The sequence below is a fragment of the Myripristis murdjan genome, chromosome 20 (genome assembly GCF_902150065.1).
Source record: "Myripristis murdjan chromosome 20, fMyrMur1.1, whole genome shotgun sequence".
NCBI lineage: Eukaryota > Metazoa > Chordata > Actinopteri > Holocentriformes > Holocentridae > Myripristis > Myripristis murdjan.
The window spans coordinates 24,877,937-24,895,283 of record NC_043999.1 but is presented as its reverse complement, the minus strand read 5'-3'; the positions used below and the strand labels follow the sequence as shown (position 1 = coordinate 24,895,283).

Below are 17,347 nucleotides of genomic sequence, written 5' to 3'. Positions count from 1 at the left end.
CTTTGTGGTTAATGACAGATTTTAGTTGAGTTTGGACAGTGTTTAACACACGAGGACACTCAGGTTCAAATCCTCACAATTCACAACATGTTGTTATTACTTGATCTTGAATTCATAAAGCCACCAGCCACCAGTGACCTCCAGTCTACTTCTCTCTCTCCCACTCCCTCCAGCCACATGTGGAGGTACCTATATTGGTCAGAGTGGAACAATCAAGAGCCCTGGCTTCCCAGGGGCCAATTACCCTGACAACTCCATGTGTGAGTGGTACCTTGAAGGGCCCACAGGACACTACCTCACCCTCACCTACGGGGCGTTCAACCTGCAAAGCTCCTCAGGATGCAGTGCTGACTACGTGGAGATCAGAGAGTATAATGCCTCAGGTGGGCTGAATAAGACTCAACTTACCGTTGCATATTTATAAAGCTGACTTTTTCACGATTAATATTTTGTTATAGCTGTCATCAGTGTAAAATAATAGATAACATATAATATACATAGATAATATAGATAAAAAAAAATGAAGTGCACTTGCATTTGTATTACATGTGTGTGGAGGCTTGATTTAGCATTTTACTTGCATTAATCAACAGGCCAGACAATGAGACAAATATACTACTAAGCCATAAATCAGTCCCAGCATTACCGAATATTCCTGTGTTGTACTGGTTGTGTTGCATGTAGGGCGTCTGCTGGGCCGACACTGTGGTGGTAGCCTCCCTGGTGCCATGGACACAGCCGATAGCTTTGCCTATGTCAAGTTTGTTAGTGACTCCAGCGTAAATGCAGCCGGCTTCAGCCTGTCATTTGAAGCCAGCGTAGAAGGTAGGATTGTGTTCTTTCAGTTTTATACCAGTTATTTTACTAAAAAATGAGAAAAGGAGCATTTCAGATGATCGGACTCATCAGTCAGACATTTCTACTTTTCTGCATATTCTAGTGTTTAAATTGATGATTGCGTTAGTTAATACCCACATATTTGCTCTATCCCTCTTTTTTTAGTCTTTGCTGTATGTTATAATGACTTATACAAGCCAAACATCACTGGTATCAGTACGGTGTCATATGATCTCATGAGAAACTCTTCAAGGCACTAATTGTTGTGTTGTTGCCATCCTACAGCCTGTGGAGGAGAACTGAATGCACCCTCAGGAACCATCTCTTCCCCCAACTATCCAAACCTGTACCCCCACAGCCGGGTGTGTCACTGGGAGGTGGTGGTGGCACCTGGCCGCCGGGTCACCCTCACAATCAATGACTTGCGGCTGGAAGGATCCGGTACTAACTGCGCGTTTGACTATGTTGATGTGAGTTCTCGGTTTGACAGTTGAGGGCTTAGGCCAAACCTGTGTAGGGGGGTCTGGGACATTGTCCCTCAGGGGAAGATTTAAATAATTTTTCCTGCTTTAATGACCTGTAGATGTAATCCGTCTTCAACCTATCCAGATAAAATCTGGATACAAGATGCATTTTAATACCAGGTGTAAACCTAGTCAATGAGATGAACAAGTAACTTCTGGATTTAGAAAGCCTTAGGATGTTTTACATGTCCGTACTTACAGTATGTTGTCATTCTGTGCAAAATGTGTATTCTCCTAATAGGTGGAGTAATATGGCTATAGTTAATTGTATGGTGCCCACTGATCATTCATATTATACTGTTTGTCTTTCATGCCAGTATCCAATACTGCTGTGGTAATGCTAATGCAGCCTAGATCTAGCATCTAGTTGAGTTTTTATAGCAGAGTATTGCTTAGAATTTATCACAAACATACTTAAGCCACTACAGTTACAAGCACACATTGTGATACAAACTCTAGTAAAGTGAATGAGTGCTATTTGTTAGCATAAGATAAACATAATTGATTCCAAACATGATGCACTAAAACTGCTTTGGTTGCTTATTATAGTTGTAAGTAAAATATTTGCCTGCAAAAAAATATTTTTTGTTAGATACAGATTGGCCACCGCAGTTGGAAAGTTATACCTAACCCGGTCAACCTCTCTGTCCCAGGTGTTGAATGGGTTGAGACCCGATTCCCCTCGACTGCAGCGCTTATGTGGCACAGTGCCAACAGGCACACAAGTCCGTTCCTCTGGCAACACCATGACAATCATATTCCGCAGTGACGCTTCCGTTTCCAATGGCGGCTTCATGGCTTCCTACTCCTCCTTTGAGCCTGCAGGTTAGATGCTGCCCAGAACAGAGCTAATGCTCCATTCCAGACAAATGCAATTAAACAACCCTTACCACTTCGATTCTAGTTTGGAAACTTGTTTTTGGTATTGATCAATGCTGCACAGCATTTATCTTAACATGTTTAAATGTGTTTATAATCCTGCGCTTAACACTGAAGATTTACTGCATTGCATGGCCTTAATTCTGTCAAAACACATGGTGTTAATTTGAAGTGTAACGTTGCAAAAATTGCTAACTGGCTAGCTCACACTGACATATATAACTGACATGGACAATATTTTGCATTTGCCAAAAAGCTTCTTAGGAAGACATATTATTCCTTTGGTTTTTGTGAGCTGGATCAGTAGAGCCATGGAAGTTATACACTGACAATTTACCACCTCCAGTTTTAAATGAAATGGAGCACTGGAAACTGTTTAATCTGAACTTGACATACTTAATACCACCTATGACAGAATGTGACAGTAGTGTCAGGCATCAAAATGAAAATATACAGCTTGTGCAGTATACACTACCAGTCAAAAGTTTGGACACCCCTTCTCGCTGTATAAAAAACACCACCATGTTCCCTCTGGTTAGAATGTGGCGGAATCCTGAACAACCAAGCAGGCGGGAACTTCACATCTCCTGGTTACCTGGTGTCCAACTACAGTAACAACCTCAACTGTGAGTGGCTCATCCAGAACCCACGACACATCAATTCCTCCATTGTGGTGCTAATTGAGGACCTTCACGTGCAGAACCACCCGACCTGCCAGGCAGACTACCTCCAGCTACGCCTGGGTAAGTCCCAACAAAAGATCAGCTAATGGAGAGAATCAAAACAGTGCTAGTGGATTCAGTGCTGCTGGGATGCACTGCAGGAAGTACATGTGTTGTCTACAGTTGAGTGCAGTAGGGTTCAGTACAGATTTGGAATTTGAAAACTTTTTTTGTGTGTACCTAAATAATTAAAACAAGAAGCTTGCTAAAGTGGCATTGGTGTGGCTCAGAGTGGTTGGTTGTCTGGTAATTGGAGGGTTGATTTGATCCCCTGTTCCTCCAGAAATCATGTCAAAGTGTCCCTGATCAAGACACTGAACCCCTAACTGCTCCTTATGGGCACCTTGGCACCTTACATGGCAGTCTCTGCCATCAGTGCGTGACTGTGTGCGTGAATGGGTGAGTTTGAGTCATCCAGTGTGAAGTGCTTTGAGTGGTCAGTAGAAAAGTACTACAGAAATGCAGTTCATTTACCAGTATAAACTGTAGTATGAGTATATATTTATATATAAGTATAAATTGACTGACTATCACAGTCATGTAAAAATGTAGATCCCAGAACCTACATACATACACCTACTATTCTTCTGGAGGTGTCATGGATCTAATTCAAGTAATCATCTGGGATGAACGTTTTTACTTGTGAAGAATTTTTTTTGTTTGTATTCATTATTATATGACCTTTTATAATTACTGAATTTATAACACAAGACACAACAAGAGCATTATTGCTAAATGGAATGTGGCACAACAATTGTTTATCTCATTTATCTTGTTCTTAATCATCAGAAGCCAAAATCATCATTTTAAATAAAATTTGATTTATTGCCCAGGTCTCTGCAACTGCTCACTCTGATTGTTACTGCAGTAAGGACAGATGCACCAGATAGAGTGTGTCGGTAATATCAGATTTGGTCAGTGCCACAGTGGGATCCAAGATCTTTCTGAAGCAAAATGTTTTAAGACTTACATTTTTTTTTTTTTTTTCAGGTGACTGGAATGGGGAACTGTTGGCCAGATTTTGTGGACAGACTACACCCAGTGTACCTATTGTGGTCTTTACCCCAGAGCTGTGGGTCCATTTCCAGACAGATTACACCCAGGGAGACCTGGGATTCAAAGCCAAGTACATGTTCTCTGGTGAGATTTAACAGACTAAATAAACTTGAATACACTGTCTAATCCAGCTTTAACATATCAGCCAATTATTGTTGTCACCCCAGTTCTTGAGCAGATCATTCTTGCTTTCTCCAGAGTGTGGAGGTTGGCAGTCAGGAGAAGGAGGGGTGATATCCAGTCCAAACTACCCAAACATCTACCCCAGCCTAAGCCGCTGTGCCTGGTTGATAGAGGCCCCTGAGGGCCACACCATTACTGTGAGTCTGGCATGGTTGAATATTTGAGCTGAAAGTGTTAAAAGCCATTTACAGTGATGTACTGTCTGTAGTGATGAAATATTGAAAATTGAATTGTCAAGGTGTATCTTGCTTTCAATCACAACAACAATATAACACTGTCTCTTTTTACAGCTCATATTTCCTGTCCAATCCAGCGGCATCGCTGAAACACTGGGTTTTGTCATGATTGTGTTACATCTTGTTCCTAGAGTGTTCTTTCTTTTTGCTTAACTTTGGAAAGGTAGCATCAGCTGAGGAGCACTGTTAAGTTAAACTAACCAAGAGATGTAAGGAGCAATAGAATAGACAGTACATGCAACAAAAATTTCATTGCGCAGATACATTTATAGTGAGGGCTGCCCATGACAGCCTCTCAATCCTGTGGCCAACGTCAATGAAACAGTTGAGGAATAAGTGCTTTTGTGATGGAGACCTTAATGATATTTATTAAAGTTTCAACCCTCATACCTTATGAGGTATGAGGGCGATACCTAACCATTTAATAAGAAGGCAAAGATTGTTATCAGAAACTGGGAAAAAAAAGTCTCTGAGATTCTGTCTTTTCTTATATTAGAGGTCTATGATTTAATTCCAGTGTCCACTGCCTTTGAAGGTTAAAGGTTTCTGGGCTTCCACTGCAGATATTCACCTTCCTGCTGTCACTCCCATCTGTCTGCAGCTAACCTTCAGCTACTTCAACCTGGAGTTCCACAGCACATGTAGCTGGGATTCTGTCACCATCTTTAATGGCGGATCCCCAGGTTCGCCTGTGATTGGCCACTACTGCGGAACTACCTCCCCAGGAACCATCCAATCAGGATCCAACAAGCTTGCAGTGGTGTTCCTGGCTGACCACAGTGTGTCCAGAGGGGGCTTTGTGGCCTCCTGGTCTGCCGACTCCTCAGGTGGGTTCGACCTGTATATTGACCATGGCTGTCTGTAATTCTGCTTGTACGTATTCAGTTACTTTCATGGCACTGATCTGGCTTTAACAAATGAAACCAGTGCACTACAAACCTTCATCTTAGACCCCAGACAGGCTGAAATTAATTAACTGATATTTAGTTAATATTTGTCCTATATCTGTTCCTCCCTGCATTTGAAAGGATGCCCATGATGCCAGGAAAGGTTTTCATTAAAATGTATGGTAAAACATTACAGTACAGTTGAGACACCAATTGTGCAACCACATGATTACTATATACCATATGCAGTGAGGTGGAGAAAACTTTGAGGGATAGTGACAGATCATATGAAAGTGACATGCTGACATTCTTAAATGTACATTGGTAGGTTCTAACTTCTCTCTATTAACGTAAGTGTTCAGTTTGCAAGGCTTTAACATTTTTTATGTTAAATTGGTTCATTTTTCTGGGATAATACACACTAATGAACAGTTAAACTGTAAGTGTGAGTCAGAGCCATGTCATTGATAACTGGAACTATGATGATGCAGTCAACTCTGTATGGCTTCATGTAGGAGCGGTGATAATTTGTGAAGTCCATTTCTTTTTTAAACCATTCAAAATTAGCAGTCTTTAGCTGGAAAATAGCCAGCAAGCCATTCCTAAAGTAATTGTGAGCTTTTTTAAACGTAGCCTACAACAAAAAACAATCAGGCCCCAGTTTCCCAATAGAAATGAAATCAAAACCTTTTTGTTCTTAAAGTTTAACAAATCATTTGGACTGGGTATGGACATAAATAAATGTACCGATTGTGGAGTAATCAGACTATTTATTTATTTATTTATTACCATATATAGTTCAGTAGTTACCCTTTCATGGTGGCAGTCCTTTTCAATTTAACAGCTTTATATTGGGGAATTGGGAGTTTTTTTGGTATATGAATTACTAATATATTTACATCACCATCTATCAATGTTAGAGTCAGACTGCACAGTAGTTTAAAAGTTGTATTTTTTTCGGGACATAATAATCTGCAATATAGTGCATTTGTTGTAATTTGGCTTTAAACCTGATCATATAGAGAACTTATCTAAATCCTCCTTGTCAGGAGTTTTTGATATGGTGACAGAACAAGACTTGAATCATCTGCATACACTGACATACATCAAAGCAGTGGATATCTAGTCCTTGAACTTTGGTATTTGATCAGATTTTGATTTCTATATACATCATACACAGATACAGACATTTAAACATTATGGAGACATGTCTTCCTGTTCCCTGCCATCTGTTCAGGCTGTGGAGGAGTAATCCATGCTGACTCAGGAACCATCAAGTCTCCAAACTATCCTCAGAACTTCCCAGCCAATGTGGAATGTTCCTGGCGGATCATCGCCCATGAGGGCAACCACCTGGAGATGAGCTTCAGCAGCGACTTCCAGATCCCAGACAGCACAGGGACTTGCCAGGACAGCTATGTTAAGGTACCAGTACAGGGCTGAAACAAACGATTGTTCTGATAATCAATTAGTGATGATTATTCTATCAATGAATCTGTCATTTCAAGAGAGCGGTTCGGCCATGTTTAAACCAGCCAAATGATTTTCATTTTGCAATGAGAGACTGTCAAAACAAAACCCGACCCATTTTATTTTTTGTTTTTCATTAGGAGACCAAAAATGGGAAATTACCCAGTTTCCTTTTGTTTTTTGTTCTATTGTTTGCTTGTTTGTTTGTTTTTTCAATTGTCTATTAGATTTAAAAATGGAAAAACTGTGAACGACTTAATAGATTTACATTTTGTAATGCAAGAATAGAAAATGGCAAACAGCCAATTTATGCTTGTTTTTTTTTTTTTTTTCAGAAATTCCCATTTTTGTTGTTTCTGGCTCAATATATCTGATTGTAGATGGAGCGTTCATTTGACAGTAGTCTCAGTCTATTTTTATATGTATTTCCATGTAGGTATGGTCAGGTCACACCCAGGCTAATGAAGCTCTGCTGGCGACAGGGTGTGGATCGGCAGCCCCAGGCCCCGTTATCGCTCCATTCAACATCATCACCACGCGGTTCCAGGCTACCGGAGCCACCGGCAGGGGCTTCTCCGCATCCTTCAGCACCAGTAAGAATGAGACAGCTAAGTCAGTTTCATGTAGGGTTAGGGTTTCTGAATTATTACATGCACAGGGACAATGGACACTGATGGGCACTGGTGAGGTATGAGGTATCCAAGCTTCAATAAAACTGTAAAGAAAACCCTGTGGGTTGTCCTGACCGGCTCTGTCCTCTGTCACAGGGTGTGGCGCTAACTTCACTGCTACCGCTGGTCGCGTCGTTTCTCCAAATTACCCAGCTGACTACCCTGATCGCTCCAACTGCATCTACACCATAAACGCTGGAGAACGCACCATTGTCATCCTCACCTTCAAGACCTTCCAGATAGAAGGTAACAGATGGTTAGAAATGGTATCCTGCTGAAGCTCATGTCACAGAGCAAAAATATCTGTTGCAACCTTGCATACCATCCACGTTCATGAGTGAAAAAAACATAATAAATATGAGTTATTGTTAAAGAAACAAGTGACAAAGCTTTAAGCTTTTTAGTTGCAATAACCTTCTTCAGGGTTATAGGACTACATGTATAGCCTTAGCCATGTGTGTAGTTTTTCATAGCATCAGAAATTGTGGTGTCAATTGGAACTTTACAAAATTAAATTCCTTATGTGTTCTATTTGGGTGAAGACTTTTCTACTGGAAAATTCAAAGGGCTGTTTTTGTTTTCTGAGGAAATTTAAATCACGTGCCCTTGTTCCCAGAGGTACCTTCTCTGTGCATACACGCAAAACGATAGTACGAGTATGAGAGAATGCTGTGCTTCCTCAATTCACCTATTATGTACATGACACTGCATGATACTAAAAGCTAAATGCACTATACACTGCATAACAAGCATGCATCTATATTAATGGGATATACAGTATTTGGTTCTAAACCTTATGTGTGTTTGTGTGTGTGTCTCAGCCCATTCCACTTGTCTGTTTGATGGGCTGAAGATCTACAGAGGATTGGCCCCTAGCGGCTCTCCTGTGGCCACGTTGTGTGGTACCAGCATCCCCGGGCCCTTCTCCACCTTTGGCCCCATGACACTGAACTTCTACTCTGACTCTGTCATCACTGACATCGGCTTTATGGCCGAGTACCGAGCAATACGTAAGTAAGAAGAAAAGGAACTCTCACTGTATTCGAAAGACCAAATGATAGCCATCAAAGCCATTCAACAGGAGTTTAATTCAAGTTCCATTTTTATAAACTGTGATCATCGGTGCTGATAAGGGTTAGATGGGGTAAATGAATTCAAATCACTAATAATAGCTCTCTATTACAGCTTCCCAAATAATGAAACTGCCAGCATGGCAATCTTCATGCTGACATGAACACACTCAAATATATGCAGATATTTGACGATATTAACACAAATTAGCTTGAAATAATAATTTAAACTAAACTAAACAGTAAATGTAGAGGAATATGTCTCATATTGGGTGTTGTTGTGGAAAGGTGGTCTTGTTATTGTTGCCTCCACCCCTACAGCTATAGTCTAGCCTATCTGGAGGCTCCATTCACAACAGCTGGGAGAATGTAAGGAATGGCAGGACACTGCATTTTCTAACAATCAGGGGATTTGACAAAGAGGCCTGATGGGTAGGAGGAGAGGCTGGGGGGATAGTGAAAGAGAAAGGGAGAGAGATGGATGGATGGTCAGAATGCAATGAAGTTGTTTTTAGAGTAGCAATTTGCAACTTTTTTTTTTATACAAATATCTGTTATGTTACTTGCTATTACTGACTGATATACCACAATAGTGACTAACACTATTGGCAGTTCATGAAAGCATTTAAATTTTCTGGTTTAAATACCCAGCACATGGTCAGCTGCACTGGGAGCAAATCATTTTTCATTGCTGGTTTGTTTGGACTAAATAGAGGACATCCAGGGGAGCTAGCATGAGCAGGTCTATGCCTGAACCATAGAGGTAAAAAAAACCTAGATGTGGCACTGCCTATGCATACAGCACAGCTATAGCACCATAAAGGCAAATTCTGAAAACTACACCTGTTTTTAACCCCGGCGATAACATTGCTTCATCCTCACTTGAGAGTTAAATGGCAGTTATATCTCTTAACTTCACCATTATTCCCATTTGGTGGCAAGAATGATACACTCAGTAATAATTAATCGGGAGCCACTGGTTGGCAGTGTACACACTGAAGTGGTGGATCGCAGGTAGAAACAATAGATTTCATCAGTGGTTACTTTATCTCTGTGAACTGAACAGACAACAAAAAAGAATGCCATGAACAGTGTCACTTACAAACTAAAATGTCATTAGGGAAACTGGACAAACTCTTGACAAGTGATCTCTGGGAAATGCAAAGCAAGACCAGCACAAGAATTGCCACTTAGCACGAAACAGAGACCACATTTTTTAAAATTAATAACACCTTGAATTATGTCTTTATAGCTGTTTTGACATAGCCATTTAAGTATGAATTTTTCATACGCTGCATGAATAGTGCGTTGGAATTCCACCTTCTTTGATTTAAACAGCATCCCAAGCCATAACGCTTCCGCAACAGATGCCTCCACAGGCAGAAGCCCAGTGAAACATCTCTATCACCTTTCCTTTGAACAGTATTACATGTTGCAGCCTTGTCTCATGACGTGTCTGTGTGTGTGTGTGTGTGTCTACAGCATGCGGTGGTTTCTTCAACAGCACAGCAGGTACAGTTAGCAGTCCAGCGCTCTCTATAACCAACTACCACCACAACGTCAACTGTACCTACCACATCATGGTCCAGCCAAACAGAGTGATCGACCTCAAGTAAGAATCAACTGACTGGACAGGACTGGACTTCCTAGACTGAGACATTCATTTGGAACAAAGCTTTTCAACATGCTAAGATGGGGCACTTATATTTATATTTACATTACATTTACATTTTATGTTACAGTTAAAGTCCTTGCAGCCAAAGACAAACATGAATACGAATACATGAATATGAAGGTGGGAACCATGTCATATGTTTCTCACCTTCTTCATTTCATATATTTTCGTCCATTGTGACCCATATTTTTTGCCACTGTTTTCCATGTGGAAACCTAAATACCTAAAATCCTTCCTTAAAACCACTGGCATTTCAAGTCATACACAAATTGTATTTCCACAAAAGCCACTAAAAGCCTACCATGTCTACCACCTACTGCTTCTACGTCTCCTTCATCTTCTCAAGTTCATATCAGATGATATCTGCTTGTTGTGTGAGCTCACACCAGAAGCACAGATCTGGAATTATGATTAAAACTGGATTAGGCCACCAGGGTTTTTAATCCATTTAAACTAGCCTTGAGGTCCCTTATTTCCTTTGCCTTTTGTTTTTACAAGATAGGGAGAATTTGGGGGTTTCTGTTTCATTTTGCCCTGCAGAATATATGAAAGCAAAAAAGTGGTTGGCAAAATATGGAGCTCTTGGGAGGCACCATTTTTTCTCCTGTTTAATTTTGATGGACAGCTGAACAGATTGATGAGAGCTGCATTTATGCTCATTAGCACAGAGCCTAGTAAACACTTAAAAAAGTTGTTTAATGTCTGTTTACGCTGCTTTCATCAAGCCATTTATTTATATTACTTTACTTCATAACTGTCTCTTCTCTTTCCCCACAGGTTCAACACCTTCCACCTGGAGGCATCCTCTTCCTGTCATTATGACTACGTGGCAGTGTATGATGGGCAGGACACTTTGGCACCATTGCTTGGGAAGTTCTGTGGGACAGTGCTCCCACCCAACCTTCGCTCCACCACCAATCAGCTGTTCATTGTCTTTAAGACGGACGCCTCTGTGAATGGGATTGGCTGGAGGGCCACCTATAGTGAGACACTGGGTAGGTGGGACCTATTTGTGATGGGAACCGTTTCAGTGTTGTCAAGTCAGTAATCTTAGTACGACGGCTGAATTTTTAGATTAAATCTGAATCTGAATCTGAATCTGAATCTAAAATTGTACCTACTGCTGCTTACTGCCTGCTGCAGCTTAAACCTTTATTTACGCAGCTAGTTACTCGCAAGCTTATAAGGGAGACCTGTCCAGGACACTATCAATAACAATCATTAAAATGACAGAATGACACCATACACCAACATGCATGAACAAAATGCAATCCATGTTAATGCAAATAATTCCCAGTGATTTAGTCATCCTTATATAACAATGCCAGTAATTCAGACATGTAGATTATGTATTGTTCTTGCACTGGTAAGAATTAAATCTCGATGTGGTAGCTGAGATGAACTAGGGTGTACCCAGCCTTTTATTTAGCAGTTGGTTAGTTAAGCAAGATATTGGTGTGCAACAAACCTGCAGAACCAGCTGCCAGAAGAACACATCAGGCACAGAAAATTGACTCAAAGGTAACAGACTTTGTTCACATTATACATTCTGATATGAAAGAGCAGGTACTCACAGGAGTTATCAATGGCATTTATTAAGGTTCTGTCCCAGTCAAGTGCAGCAGAGTGTTTCAGAGCCAGCATGGACAGTAGCAGGACGCTGGTCTGTTAGATCTAAATGGACGGCAGCCTTCATTAATATCATTAGTAACACCTGTGTTTACCTGCTATTTCATGTTAAAATGGCTGCTGTGAAAAAAGTCTGTTGCCTGACAGCTTATAACTGATTAGTTTACTTGACTTGTTTCTTTGGGACACTCCTGTGTTGTTATGCATTTTCATTAAAAGCAGATAGGAAGCCAATTAGGAACATGGGTTAACCTGAAAATACATGTACTGTATATACAAACTTGGCATACTGTATGCGTAGCATATTTGTCCTCTCTCTTCTTTGTCTTCATTATTTCAGCAGCAGCAAAAAATGGCTGTATGTTTTGTTGTCTGCAGGTCCGGCACAGGGCTGTGGGGGCTACATGTCCATGCCCATGGGCATGTTTGGCTCTCCAGACCCCAACCTGGATGGGCGCTATGAGCCCAGGATGGACTGCCTGTGGACTATTGAGATGCCGGTCAACAAGGCTATCAACCTGACCTTCACCACCTTTGAACTGGAGAACTCCTACTCATGCCATTATGACTATGTCAAGGTAACAAACAGCAAGTCATCAGGGAGTACATGGCAAGTGGTTACTCCACACTTTATTTGTTTTTATTTAGGGTTTATTTAAGCCGGTAGCAGTATGTGGGTGCCACATACCACAAGGCTAGTCTTTGTTGAAGCTGCCAGTTCCAACCTGTTGCTGCATATGATCTCTCTTCCCTCTGCCAGGTTTTTACTGTCTCAGTTTTTTGTCATTTGCTTGAAATAAGGGGTGTTTGATAAATACTTGGTGTCAGCAGTATCATAGTTTCAGTACTGTCTGTTAACGTCTTTGTCTCCCTCTGTCAGATCTATGATGGTGACAACATGAACTTCCCCCTGGTCGGGACGTTCTGTGGAAGCTTCCTCCCTGCTCCCTTCGTATCAGCAGGGAACTTCCTGACTGTTCAGTTTGTCACTGACAGCTCGGTACAGACACGAGGGTTCAACGCCACCTACAGGGCAGTAGACTGTAAGACACCCTCTACTTGAGTCAGCTCTGCTGTAACCTGCTGCTCTAAACCATACTCTGCACAGAAATAAAGTTTCAATACGATTTAAAAGGTCGTAGGACACTTTATGTTGCTCTACTATGAATAAGTCAGCTTTACTTCCATTACAGCTGTAATGTGCTCATAGATGTGTGCCCTCTGAACTTGTTAATGTGTCTGTCTTCCATCAGTGCTGTGCGGCGGCACTCTGAATGCCACCACCACCGTCCAGACCGTGACCTCCCCATTCTTCCCCAATGCATACCCACCTTACACCACCTGCCGCTGGATCCTGGACGCTCCACCACAGGAGACCGTCAAGGTGTCTGTTCAGACCTTCACCCTTCAGCCCAGCCAGAGCTGCTCCACTAACTACCTGGAGATGAGGGACTGGCCTTTGGTGAGTTCAGATAGGGTACTGGACCGTAGGCACCATCCCAGATTTTGCCATGCTGTACCAGAGTTGCAGAAAATGAAAATAATGGCTGAATATTTTTTTTACTTGCAATAAAACAGTTTTTGATTGAAGTGAAGATAGTTTTGCTCTCAGATCAGTATTTTTTATTTTTTTATTTTTTATTTTTTTTATATTGCAAACCCATTCTGTTTGATTGCATAAAAAAACACTCCATAGCCAGGTTTCATTGTGTCTATACTGTGGGAAGTTAAATGCACCCCAAAGCAAGGTGCAGCTTTTTAGTGGAAGCTATCACATGTCTGAAGAAAGGCTACACCAAAATACTTATTACAATCTGCATTCCCACTGAGGCAGATTCTCCTCTGTGTATCTAGGGAGACTATGGACAGTCACATAAGTTCTGTGCAGCAGATCACGTACCAGATTTCTACAGCTACGGCAGAACCATGCACCTGAACTTCAAATCTGATGCCTTCATGCAAGGAAACGGCTTGAGTCTCACCTATCAGATAGCAGGTAAGTACTGCTGCTAACACAATTTGGGCAATGAGTCAGCTTTAATAAAAAATAGATTGTTTTCAGCCTTCAGAAACCCTCAATATGCAATCACTACTTCACAGTTATTGCCAAAATAATAGTGATTATTTTTCCTGATATTTGATCCAGTAAAGGCGTGCACAAAGCCAGTAGTGGTGTTGCTTGTGTCCTCTGACTGTCTGCCTGCTGACTGTTTGTGGTGATGGTTTGCAGGCTGTAGCCGGACCTACGAGCAGGCCTACGGCTACCTGAAGAGTCCTGGCTGGCCTGACATCTACCCCCACAACATCGACTGTACCATCATCCTGAGGGCACCGCAGAACAGCTTCATCTCCTTCTTCTTCAACAGCTTCGATTTAGAGAGCCACAGCAGCTGTGCCTATGACTACCTGGAGGTTGAACATAAGCACACACACCTTCACTAACTCCTTTAACCCCTAAACCTAATCCTAATTCTTAACTGTGATGTCTGTCATGGTTCAGTGACTGACTAAACAACGGTCCTGTGTGTTGTGTCTGTCAGGTTCGTAACGGAAGCACTGCTGACTCTGCCTTGATTGGTCAGTTCTGCGGCAGCACGCTGCCTAATCCCATCTTCCCACAAACCAACCAGCTCTACCTGCGCTTCAAGAGTGACTTCTCCATGTCCAGAGATGGCTTTGAGGCCACATGGACATCCTCGCCTAATGGTCAGAACCAGACTGGATATATTGCTTACTGTTACCCTGGAACACACAGAGAAAACACAAAGAAAGCAACATAGAAAAAACGTCATACCATCGCTGTCAGAATCAATTTAAGCATAATAATTTGAGTTAATTAAATTCTCTTTAAGTGGCTCTAAACCTGCACTAAACCTTCACCATTAACAACCCTGAAACTAACCCTTGCTTTATGGAGATTAATTATATAAACCAATTCCAAGTCACTAGGCAAAGCCATTTTTGCTATTTTTAATGTCTTTTCTGTCTTTGTTGTCAAAGTCCAGCCTGTAATGTAGCTCTGCCCCTACAATATAAAACCAGCGCTCTCCCCCTCCCACCTGACCCCCTCACCTCTTCAACTTTATTCAGAGACCAAATCATCAACGTAATCCAGAAAGAGCCTTGTGAAAGTTGAATGCATCCATCATCTCCATCCAAAAAACATATTTTTGTCACCTTAACTTTCAATTTTGCGCCATGAACCCAGAAGCAGGACTGACTGTGTGTGTTTACTGATGGAGTTTGAGCTCTCAACACCCTCTAGTGGTCAGAGAAATACTTAGTGCAGCTTGAAGTTACATTTTAATTTACTGTTAATTTACTGTGCCTAGGTCTAGTAATTCATCACTTGGACCAAATAACACCATAAATGAGGTGGATATCAACAGTTCTGGTGGTAAATGATGTTAGATGGAGAGTTTTTGCAAGAGCTTTGGGTTTAGTGAACTGATACAACTGGATGCCTCAGCACGTGTATCTTTGTGCCAGCTTTCTGCCAAGGTCTCTTGCTGCTTGCTTGCACTGCTTTCAGTTTGAGCCGAGGCACTCTTGCCAAAAGTTGTTTCTTATTTCAACAGGTTGCGGCGGCACTCTGTATGGAGACCACGGCTCAGTCGCAAGTCCCAACTATCCAGGAACCTATCCCAACAACACCCACTGTGAATGGGGCATCAGGGCACCCATGGGGCGTGTGGTAACCGTCACCTTTGCCCAGATCAGTATTGACGACCCTGGTGATTGCCAGAACAACTTCCTGAAGCTGTATGATGGCCCAGACTCCTCGTCACCTCCTGTTGGACCCTACTGTGGAGCAGTACGTAACCCACAGACAGTCAACACTTCATCTATAGACTAATAAGCTGGTAGCTCACATATAGGCCTCCTTTACACTTGGTATTAACATGTGTCTCATATCTGGATTGTGCACAGACTCAAGATATCTTTTAGCTGATTGCATTTACATTTAGCATTAAAATGTGTCTCATGCATCTGCATAATCTGCATCGCATAATAGAAATTGTCATGCACAAGTATACAACCCTTTTTTCTGTCTTTCAAACATCATTTTGGTTGCTGACACCATTTACAAACACATAACCACCATAAAACAGCCTGTCCTCTAACTCTTGCAATATTTTTCCAATGATAAAAGATAGATTTAGTTACAGATTTTATATGACTGTTAAAGTTCAGGTCCGATTGCAAGATCACCCCTGCAATTCTGGCCTTGAGTTGAAGAATAAGGTCAGGATGAGTTTATTTAAGTTTCTCAAGCGTCTGACCCACTAGAAGGTGCAGTAGGGACCTACTAACCCATACCTGTGGGAGGGGGATTATGACTGATAATGTCCATTCAGTGGAGTGATAACATTCAAATTGGGTGCAGTCATGTATGAATTAACAGGCAGGAATAGGGAATAATAAAATGTAATGATTAAAAAACAGTCTTGACTGAAAAAAACAATGGCACCTGTACAGTCTGGATGGGTTAGGGTTAGAATATAAGGGGGTCCAACTGCATATGTTGATCTTTGGAAATGAGCTCTTTAGATGTTTGTCTCAGACAGTTTTGAGTGTCTGGATGTCTTGTCAGTTCCACCTCTAACTCTCACTCTTGCTGTGTGTCCTCAGGAAACCAACATTGCTCCGTTCACAGCCTCCTCCCATCACGTCTACATCGTTTTCCAGGCCCGGTCTGCCACGCTGCCCTCAGGTTTCAGACTGGTTTGGAGCAGCTGAGAGAAAGTCGTGCGCACATGGGCACACAGTTGTTTACACATTCCTCAATCATGTCTGTTAAGTTTAACACCTGCTGTGCTTTTTTTCTTGCTGTAAAAAATAAATCAATACTCTTATAAAAATGGACCATGAAAATAGCCTAGATTTTTTTAATCGTGTATCGTTAATAATTGTAGTGCATACTGACGAATATTGTTGTTGTTTTTTAAAAATTTGTTATGGCTCAAATAAAGGAATTTGTAGTTTTGAAGTGAATGTCTGTCCTGGTCTCCACTCATTATTTTGTGTTGCCGGCTCAAACCAGCACAGCGTCCTACAGTCACACCGGGTCATTTTTTGTTTTCTGCCAGACAGGCTGTGTTAAATATTACTGTATGTGTCTCACACTAAAGCTGGGAAATATGGACAAAATAATTTTGCTCAAATACCTCATTACTGATATTAGGACAATATTGTAATGATGGATATTATTGCTTTCATATGATATTTACACACCAGACATTTTTGATAAACACAGACTATCACCAACTCATTTCAGGCACTTGAGAGATCACAGGATGATCATGTGCTCCACTGAAAAGGAAACGGCATGAATTCAATTTATTTCATCAGGGCAGATTTTGCAGCCAGGCCACAGACAACATGGGATTACAGAGACACCAAGAGGCAGTCTGCTGCAGGGCAGGTAGTGCTGTTTCTCACATCCTGGACACAGCCAGAGATACATTTGTAATATAGCTCTTCATCAGATACAGATTCATCTTAAAA

General features: G+C 41.5%; 1 protein-coding gene across 1 annotated transcript in view; it reads left to right on the top strand.

The window, feature by feature from the left end:
- The window catches only part of cubn (cubilin (intrinsic factor-cobalamin receptor)), a 64,401-nt gene extending 47,673 nt beyond the window's left edge, over positions 1–16,728 (top strand). Inside the window, exons 46-67 of the mRNA XM_030079340.1 lie at positions 174–383; positions 685–825; positions 1,123–1,307; positions 2,015–2,186; positions 2,780–2,983; positions 3,953–4,102; positions 4,217–4,338; positions 5,039–5,264; positions 6,562–6,749; positions 7,231–7,387; positions 7,562–7,711; positions 8,287–8,475; positions 10,018–10,147; positions 10,988–11,205; positions 12,218–12,417; positions 12,720–12,882; positions 13,093–13,301; positions 13,694–13,835; positions 14,070–14,251; positions 14,380–14,545; positions 15,418–15,653; positions 16,472–16,728. Coding sequence (XP_029935200.1) covers positions 174–383; positions 685–825; positions 1,123–1,307; positions 2,015–2,186; positions 2,780–2,983; positions 3,953–4,102; positions 4,217–4,338; positions 5,039–5,264; positions 6,562–6,749; positions 7,231–7,387; positions 7,562–7,711; positions 8,287–8,475; positions 10,018–10,147; positions 10,988–11,205; positions 12,218–12,417; positions 12,720–12,882; positions 13,093–13,301; positions 13,694–13,835; positions 14,070–14,251; positions 14,380–14,545; positions 15,418–15,653; positions 16,472–16,579 — 3,848 coding nt within the window. The 3' untranslated portion in view covers positions 16,580–16,728. The remainder of the gene's footprint in view (positions 1–173; positions 384–684; positions 826–1,122; positions 1,308–2,014; positions 2,187–2,779; positions 2,984–3,952; positions 4,103–4,216; positions 4,339–5,038; positions 5,265–6,561; positions 6,750–7,230; positions 7,388–7,561; positions 7,712–8,286; positions 8,476–10,017; positions 10,148–10,987; positions 11,206–12,217; positions 12,418–12,719; positions 12,883–13,092; positions 13,302–13,693; positions 13,836–14,069; positions 14,252–14,379; positions 14,546–15,417; positions 15,654–16,471) is intronic.
- The last annotated feature ends 619 nt before the right edge of the window (positions 16,729–17,347 follow it).